We start from the raw sequence: 10,264 nt of genomic DNA on the forward strand, positions 1-10,264 counted from the left end.
AACTTAGATATGCCTCTCTCTCTCTGTCTCTCTCTCTCTCTCTCTCTCTCTCTCTCTCTCTCTCTCTCTCTCTCTCTCTCTCTCATTATTTCCATTTCCTTTATTCCCAACGCAGTTTAATTCTTTCCCCTTATGTTCATCATCTCCATATTTTCAATAATACAATTGCGTTTCCTCCTTGCAACATATTACGCCGCCATTGCTTCAGAATGACGTCATAGCCAATCAGGTTATCTCACACGCGATTGGCCATGACGTTATCAGGAGGTGGGGCTTATTTCGCTCGGAATCTCTGCTACAGTTATAATGAAATGACAAAGAAGAGCAAATGCAATTAGCTCAGTTTGTCTTCCTTTACAAATATTGGTCTATCCTCTCGTCAAAGGTTTTATCATTGTTTCCTTTCGCATTGTCTGTCCACTATTTCTGTCTAATCTTCAAGTGTCACTTCTGGCCTGAAGAGTAAGAGCCTTTTAGCCTTCCCATTTCGTTTACCATTTCCTTATTATTACTTCTATCATTTAATTTTGTGAATATGTTATCATACACTTCAGTTAGGAAAGATATTACAGAACTTTATAAAGCTCGCTTTGTTTCCCCTTCGTCCAGTGAAGACAATAGTATCTCTCTCTCTCTCTCTCTCTCTCTCTCTCTCTCTCTCTCTCTCTCTCTCTCTCTCTCTCTCTCTCTCTCTAGGTTTTATTTTTCAATTAATCGAGTCATAAAGTCGAATCTATTTACTGTTTACTTATAAATTGAATTTATAAATGTTAAATGTTGAATAAAGAGGAATATCAGGTATGACATCTATTATGATATCTTCTATAAGAGATATATATATATATATATATATATATATATATATATATATATATATATATATATATATATATATATATATATATATATATATATATATATATATATACTGTATATATATATATATATATATATATATATATATATATATATATATATATATATATATACATATATGATGTATATATATATATATATATATATATATATATATATACTTATATCAAATATATTATAGAAACTCACATAATAGGTATTTTTTGTGATATTCCTCATTATTCAACATATGACCTTAATAAGTTATAACTTTAATATATATATATATATATATATATATATATATATATATATATATATATATATGCGTGTGAGTATGTGTGTGCATATTTGCGTATGGATATGGACTACTGAGTGTGCGTGCGTGAGCAAATGTATGTGTATTGTGGGTGTCTGTGTACTGGATGTTTGATATTATTGCAAAATTTGGTAATGAATTCAAACAGTGGTTGGTGAGAGGTCGTGCTAGGAGAATTGACAGCTGGTTAATTGTTTGCTGTAATGTCTGCAAATTCAGTACACTCAATACTGACTGCCAGCCACATGCTCTGTTACATTCCTGGAACCTGTAATTATTTGACAGTATTTTTGAATTACATAAAATATATATATATATATATATATATATATACAAATATATATATATATATATATATATATATATATATATATATATATATATATATATATTAAGAGAAAATTTTTTTTGATTGAAATACGATAAATACCCACACGCACAAAAATACTCACACAATATACTATATATATATATATATATATATATATATATATATATATATATATATATATATATATATATATGAATATATATATATATATACATATATATACATATATATATATATATATATATATATATAAAGCATATATACACTCACACACACACACACGCACACACACGCACACACACACCTATATATATATATATATATATATATATATATATATATATATATATATATATATATATATATATATATTTTATATATATATATATATATATATGATAAATTTTGCACATTTTTACGTGTTTTTCATATTCAAATAAGCCATATATATTTTTGATATATTAATGTCTGGATTCTCTTAACGACCTCTTTCTTCGTGGCCAAGTGGGTTCGATTCCCGGCCGGAGCCAAGCTCTTGTCTTTGTGTGATTTCGCCTGGGGCTCTGATCCCGAGGTCGTTAAGAGAATCCAGACATTAATATATCAAAAATATATATGGCTTATTTGAATATATATATATATATATATATATATATATATATATATATATATATATATATATATGTGTGTGTGTGTGTGTGTGTGTGTGTATTTATATATATATATCCATAATAATAATAATAGTGATAATAATAATAATTCTGCACATTTAGACTGAAGGGCTGAGTTAATAAAACCTAAGTTTCTTGGGCCTGGGTTCAATACCCTTGCTGACCATAGGCTGTTATCACTGATTGATTCCCCCTTGGTTCTCTGTTCCCGAAGTAAAGAGAATCAAGATATTAAGAGGTGTAATATACATATATATATATATATATATATATATATATATATATATATATATATATATATATATATATATATATTATTATGTGACGAACCACTGTGCAAACAATTACCCCTTTATAATGGGCGGTAGTTCTCTTCACACAACAAAATAGAAGTCATATGGGTAGACTTCCAAATTCACTTGTTTCTTATTACGAGTGTATAAGATTGTTGATTATGATCAAATGTATCTTCTTAAAGCTGGTTGCAGACAACAGAAGCACCAATAGCAGGATAATTGGAGGACAGGAACAATAAACTATGTTATAAACAAAACTTTAATCTTACGTTAAACAAAACAATGAAAAAGCACTTCAAAACAACAATAATAAGCAATGCAAAGTGAATGGGTGAGTAAGGTAGATGAATCTCGTGGTGAGAACAATGTATTCTAACAAAACAATAAATTTGGGGTTACCTTATAACATGTAAGGTAAGAAAACAGGGATGATTTACAGCAGGAAGGCGAGTGTAAACAAAAGATAATGAGAAGAATGGAATGAAGATGGCGCTGAAATAAGGTGATGTATTCACAAAGAAGATGGAAAAATATACTTTAGACAAATCAGATATGTTAGCATATGTACAACATATGGGGATATCACAGTCCCCCCTTGTTTTTGTTTTTTTCCATTTCCCGAGGATCAACCGAGGTTATCCTTGATAATGAGTCTGCCACAATGTTTTCTCGTCCTGATATGGCGATTACTTGGATATTATGTGCAGATAGTATGTATGACCATCTTAAAAGTTTAGGGTTGAGAGTAGTGGACCTATGGAGATGCGACAGAGGAGAGTGGTCGCTGTAGACGTAGATCGTGTCTTGTCCATCAACATAGATCTCGTATCTCTGGATGGTAGCTACGATGGCGAATAGTTCTTTCTCCACAGTGGGCCAATTTAGTTGGGAACCCATAAATCGTCCACTGGAATAAGAGACTGGTAACAGATCAGCTAGTGGGGGCAGGTTTCCTGTTATGGCTGTTATTGGAGCAGGATGCTGTAATAAAATGCCCCCATATCCAAGATCACTAGCGTCTGTTTGGAGATAGAATGGTTTGGTGAGGTTAGGTGCCATTAATATAGGAGGAGATGACAAGTAAGTTTTTAGCTGGTTAAATATTTGATCATGTTGCTGGCTCCAAGAAAAATTTACTTTTGAAGAAGTTAAAGCAAATAGTGGTCCTGTGAACGGTGAGAAATTTGGACTGAACTTAGAGTAATATCCTACCATACCTAGAAATCTTTTTAATTCCTGTTTGGTAGTTGGAACAGGATAAGAAGTTATGGCGCTAATATTTGCATCATGGGGTAATACTTTACCACTGCCAACTCGATGACCAAGGTAAGATACCTGACCTTTGCAAAAATTACTTTTTGCTAAGTTGATCGTTAATCCATGTTGTTTCAACCTTGAGAAAACTTCTTTTATCTTTTGAATATGGTTTATCCATGTGTCAGAGGCAATAATGATGTCATCTAAATATACAAATACTTTTTCCAAGTCCTGTAAAATTAAAGACATTACTCTTTGGAAGGTGGCAGGTGCGTTGGCTAATCCGAATGGCATTACGTTATAACTAAATAAGCCAAATGGAGTGATAAATGAAGAAATTTCCTTTGCCGTTTCTGTTAATTTAATTTGGTAATAACCCTTCAACAAATCTATTTGGGTTAAGTAGGTCGAATTACTTACTTGGTCAATGATATCTTGTATTCTTGGTAGAGGATACGAATCTTTAATTGTTAAATTATTAATCTTCCTGTAATCGGTACAAAGACGAAATTTACCATTTTTCTTTCCTACTAGGAGACATGGGGAAGCCCATGGTGACGCACTGGGTTCTGCCAATCCTTCTCTTACTAAGTAGTTCACTTCTTCTTTCATGATACCCAATTTCTTCTGTGATGTTCGATAGAAAGGTTGTTTAATGGGTGCAGCACCTGGTTGTAGTTTGATGTCATGATCTAGCATGGTGCATCTGCCTGGTTTATCTGAAGTTATACTAGGAAATTCATGGAATAAAGCTACTAAAGATTTACATTTTGATGCAGATAAGGGTTTTAGATAGTCTGATAAGTTTTCCAAGATCTTTGAGTTTTGAGAATCCTGCCAAGATGTAGTTATTGGATCATCTGTAAATTGATCCATAGGACAATCTATGTATGGTATGGCACTAGTAATCATTACCGTTTTATTTTCAGCTGTTGAGGGAGACAAATAGGCCTTTAAGAGGTTTATGTGGACTAATTGAGTAGACTTACGCTTATCTGGAGTGGCGATTATATAGTTGGTTGGCGAGATACGTTGAGTGATGGTATAAGGTCCCTGGTATTTCTCTCGTAGGGGAGAGCCTGCAAGCGGATGGTATAGCAGCACTGCATCTCCTACTTTGAAACTTCTGGTTTTAGCCCTTTTATCATAGTTAATCTTCATCTTCTCTTGAGCTGTTATCAAGTTAGTTTTGGCAATGGAGTGAAGATCTGAAAGTTTCTTGTTGAGTTCTGAAATATATTGGGAAAGAGGTACCTCATTATCTCCCAACTTCAGGATGCGTTCTTTGACTGAACTGAGGATAGTTCGTGGCCGTCGACCGAAGAGTAGTTCAAAAGGTGACATACCAGTAGACTGATTTCGAACTCCTCGTATGATGTACATGATCAGTTCCAAATCGCAATCCCACTCGTTACCTGAACTATGGATGTATTTCCGGAGAAGATTTTTAATGGTCTGGTGAGTGCGTTCTAATGCTCCATTGGTCTGTGGATGGTAAGCTGAGGATGAGACTTGGGTTATATGGTAATCTTTCATAGCTGTTTTAAAAGCACGACTCATGAAATTGGTTCCTTGATCACATTGTAGTTCAGTTGGAAATCCTACAACAGTAAATATGGACACTAGTGACTTTAGGATGTTCTTGGCTGAAATGTTTCTTAAAGGTACTGCAAATGGATAACGGGTAGTTGGGCATAAGGCCGTAAGCAAGTATTCATGTCCCCTTTTTGTCTTAGGCAAAGGGCCTACACAATCTACTATGATCTTACTGAAAGGTTCTTTAGGCACAAGTATAGGTTTTAAGGGTGCAACTGGTACTTTTACATTAGGACTACTTACTTTTTGACATGTTGTACATGTTTTTACGTACTCTTTAATGTCATTCTTCATGTTTGGCCAATAAAAGTCTTGACTGATGCGTTCATATGTTTTAGTGATACCAAGATGAGAGTCAGCAGAGTGAGACAATTCTAGGATCAGAGGTCTTATATCCTTAGGAACAACTACCTGGAATAGATCCTTCCAGGTTTCTAGATGACTGTTCTTGCTGGACCTGAATTTTCTCATTAGTACATCATTATTAATATAAAAATAAGAACACTTGTTGGTATCCTTTGGTTTCACTTGGTTGAAACACTGCTGTAGAGTGACATCTTTCCTTTGTTGATAGCTAAAGGAATCAGGTTGGATCTTATATGTACTCATCAACTCGTTGAAATCCATAGGTTCAGAGACTGGCAACGGGTTTGATGATGATTCAGTAGGGGTGTCCTTTTTCCTGCTTCGTGTCACTGCTAAGCATTCCTCCTGTACAACATCACCTGGAGATACTGCTATTAAGTTTGTTAAGACAACAGAGTTAGCTATGTCATTACCCAGGATTACATCAACATTCTTGCATGGTAACAGTTCTGGATTTACAGCTACTTCAGTAGTTCCAGAGAAATAAGGACAATGAAGGTTTACATTAATGAGAGGCAACATAGACTTACTGGTTAAGTCATTAACTGCAACATACCTGTGAGTTTCACCTTTAGGTCGTATTACTTTAGGAGAGACGATCGTTTGAGAGGATCCAGTGTCTCTGAGTATGGTTACAGGTTTACCATTTATTTTGCCTGAGCAAGTGAAGGGTGCAAACGCTTGGGACTCGTGTGATGCACAATGGAAGGTCTTTTTCTTCTCCACCTTAGGTTTTGGTTCCTGTTTGGGCAGATTCATTTGCTTAGGAGAGAATTGAGGGGGATTAGGTTTTTTCTTTAAGTATGAAGCTGCGCAATGTGGATCAGGACATTCTGAAATATGATGTCCTTCTTGTTTGCAGTATGTACAAGTTTCCTTAGGTCTAGTTTCTCTATATGGGGTTTTACCTACTTTATGAATAAGAGCATAGTCATCTGCCTTTAAAGCGGCTTTCTTAGGGTCAGATTCATTCTGCTCTCTTAGATACACATTAATGCTACCTGGTATTTTCCTTAAGAACTCCTCCATTACTATTAAATCTTTCAACTGCTCGAAAGTTTTGACATCTACTTTGTCTACCCACTTCTGAAACTGTTTAATCTTCCCATTCATAAATTCTAAAAAAGTCTGCTGAACTTGCTTCTGACTATTACGAAATATTTGCCTATAACCTTCCGCAGTAATAGAATAAGCATCAAGGATTGCCTGTTTAATTATGAAATAATCATGTTCCTCTAACATAGTGGCACATACAGATAATGCTTTACCTTTAAATGAGTTCCGGATGATCAAATACCATTTGTCCTGAGGCCAATTGAGATTCTTGGCTGTGTCTTCGAACACAGAAAAGTAGTTATCAGGTTCCTGTTCTTCAAATGTGGGCAGCAATTTCTGCACCTTGCCCACATCAAAGGGTTCGGGAATTAGCTTACCTTCTTCCTTTTCTTTCAGTCTTATAAATGCCAGATCCCGTTCTGTTACTGTGGCCGCTTCTCTCTCAATCTGCAGCCTAACACGGAGAGCGTTGTTTTTCTGTTCACTTGCTTTTTCTTGTTGCTCCAAAGCAGTTTCCACCTTGATACGTTCTAGGGAAGCAGCGGCAGCAGCCTTGCGCTCAGCAGCAGCGGCTTTCCTCTCTTCTAACTCAGCGGCGGCAGTTGCGGCTCGTTCAGCAGCAGCGGCTCTTTCTCGTTCTACCAGAGTTGCGGCAGTTGCAGCTCTTTCAGCAGCAGCGGCTTTCCTCTCTTCTACCTCAGCGGCGGCAGTTGCGGCTCGTTCAGCAGCAGCGGCTTTCCTTTCTTCTACCTCAGCGGCGGCAGTTGCGGCTCGTTCAGCAGCAGCGGCTTTCCTTTCTTCTACCTCAGCGGCGGCAGTTGCGGCTTGCATCTTCATCTTTTCCAACTCCAGCTGTAGACTTAGTTTATCCAAGTCACCATTTGGATTGGTAACTGTTAGAGCTCGAACGTCAGCCAATTCTTCTTCTGGAACAATATCTTCATCTACAAGGAAGTTCAAAATATGACTGAGAATTACACATTTTACGGCAGTTGCGGGAACCTGTACATCATAATGGCGAGCTAGATTCTTTAGGTCAGTTTTTGTGGCAACTGTGAGAGATTCCACATGATCCCGTGGTGATACAATAAATTGTTGCAAGTTGAAAGGCATTTTGAATGTCGCCCGTGGCGCAAGATAAGTACAAACTAAAATAAATATCCAAACTTTACAAGAATAAGTATAAGATCATACGATCGCAAAATAACAATCTTTCGATCACAGAAATACAAAATAGCGATCACAAAATTACAAGATCGAGAGATCACAAAATTACAAAATTATATGATTAGATCACCTTACACAAAAATAGCTTAAATACAAAATTAAGTCTCGCGAAACTTACGATAATACTATTAAAACTTTTATTCACAGTTAACGACTGAACAATTATTTCTTTATACTCGAGATCTTGAGCACGCGGCTAACTACTTCATAATTACTCAAACGACACGCTTAACATCACAAACTTTTACAACAATTTTACCGAATCGGTAAACAAGGCTTTAAAACGCAAAGGTTTTTTTTACTTTAAACATACCTAATTAGCACGTTCTAGTTTACATTTCCTTTTAATTTATACCAGCTTAATACGATAACTTTTCAATGTTACATTTTAATTTATATAAATACTATAATATTCTCGTTATGATAAAGAATCTAGTTAATAGTCAACACTTAGTTTAAAGTAATTGATTATCAGAATAATGCACAAACTGGACAAAATACGTAGTATGCGCTTTATAGATATAACAGGAGTAATTTAACACAAGTATCTAAATATTCATTTACCGACACGTAAATGTTATTTGTACACCAAAATAGTACTTTTAACACCAAACAATATACAAGTTAATTTCCTGACTAGAAATAACGATTGGAATTACGAAAATCTCCGAAATTGGAAATTGGCTAATCTCACTTACGAAATTCATATAACAAAATAAATCACTTCATAATGAAATAGAGATGGAGGAAATTTCACTTATAATGAAACTTAATTTAGTAAATCACATATAATGAAATTTGACTTGATTTCCTAAATATCACTTTTGAATGGCGATTTTAAGAAATGGCAAAATCTTAGGGCTTCAGATTTTTTTTTTATGAGAAATCTCTGGGATACGAGATTTGAGTTGCCAATGTAAATATTATCGAGAATGGAATTAGGGGAAATGCAATCCTCCATAAGTAGAGAAAACACTAATTCTGATCAGCAAATGTCATAGAAATTAACAATCATTATCGACTTGCCACTTATTACCAAGATGGTACTGAAGTTAACTACATCATTGCTAGGAGACGGTGGATGTAATAGTGTTTTTGTGGATAGGAGCCAAGTCACTACATTGGTTTAATAAGATCTTCTGAAATTCAACGTACTTCCGAAGTAAACTCAGGGTAGAACCGTTGTCTCCTTGGGTGAATTTTCATGTGCAAATGCTTTGAATATACTGGGGGTTGAAAAGGATGTGGGGATAGCTGCGTTATTCATATTATGTAATTACTGAAATCCTACAGTGCTTATCTCTGGTAATATCGCTTCATGAAAAAAGGTTCATGATATATATATATATATATATATATATATATATATATATATATATATATATATATATATATATATATATATATATATATGCAGACAACAGAAGCACCAATAGCAGGATAATTGGAGGACAGGAACAATAAACTATGTTATAAACAAAACTTTAATCTTACGTTAAACAAAACAATGAAAAAGCACTTCAAAACAACAATAATAAGCAATGCAAAGTGAATGGGTGAGTAAGGTAGATGAATCTCGTGGTGAGAACAATGTATTCTAACAAAACAATAAATTTGGGGTTACCTTATAACATGTAAGGTAAGAAAACAGGGATAATTTACAGCAGGAAGGCCAGTGTAAACAAAAGATAATGAGAAGAATGGAATGAAGATGGCGCTGAAATAAGGTGATGTATTCACAAAGACAATGGAAAAATATACTTTAGACAAATCAGATATGTTAAGTGACGAACCACTGTGCAAACAATTACCCCTTTACAATGGGCGGTAGTTCTCTTCACACAACAAAATAGAAGTCATATGGGTAGACTTCCAAATTCACTTGTTTCTTATTACGAGTGTATAAGATTGTTGATTATGATCAAATGTATCTTCTTAAAGCTGGTTGCAGACAACAGAAGCACCAATAGCAGGATAATTGGAGGACAGGAACAATAAACTATGTTATAAACAAAACTTTAATCTTACGTTAAACAAAATAATGAAAAACCACTTCAAAACAACAATAATAAGCAATGCAAAGTGAATGGGTGAGTAAGGTAGATGAATCTCCTCCTATATTAATGGCACCTAACCTCACCAAACCATTCTATCTCCAAACAGACGCTAGTGATCTTGGATATGGGGGCATTTTATTACAGCATCCTGCTCCAATAACAGCCATAACAGGAAACCTGCCCCCACTAGCTGATCTGTTACCAGTCTCTTATTCCAGTGGACAATTTATGGG

General features: G+C 34.8%; 1 protein-coding gene across 1 annotated transcript; it reads right to left on the reverse strand.

Annotated features, from left to right (window-relative positions):
* Window positions 1-2,668: 2,668 nt before the first annotated feature.
* Window positions 2,669-8,360, reverse strand: LOC137655813 (uncharacterized). Its single transcript, XM_068389975.1, has 2 exons — window positions 7,498-8,360; window positions 2,669-7,443 (listed from the first exon to the last, which is right to left on the reverse strand). Exons 1-2 carry the CDS (start codon window positions 7,858-7,860, stop codon window positions 3,055-3,057), a joined length of 4,752 nt encoding a protein of 1,583 aa, XP_068246076.1. The 5' UTR covers window positions 7,861-8,360; the 3' UTR covers window positions 2,669-3,054.
* Window positions 8,361-10,264: the final 1,904 nt, after the last annotated feature.

Source organism: Palaemon carinicauda, chromosome 16 (assembly GCF_036898095.1).
Source record: "Palaemon carinicauda isolate YSFRI2023 chromosome 16, ASM3689809v2, whole genome shotgun sequence".
NCBI lineage: Eukaryota > Metazoa > Arthropoda > Malacostraca > Decapoda > Palaemonidae > Palaemon > Palaemon carinicauda.

Excerpts from the sequence above, each read along its gene's own strand:
- LOC137655813 (XM_068389975.1), bottom strand. The coding sequence starts at position 7,860 with ATGCCTTTCAACTTGCAACAATTTATTGTATCACCACGGGATCATGTG. Across the intron at positions 7,444-7,497 it reads CCGCAACTGCCGCCGCTGAG|GTAGAAGAGAGGAAAGCCGC; the intron begins GTAGAAGAAAGG and ends GCCGCCGCTGAG.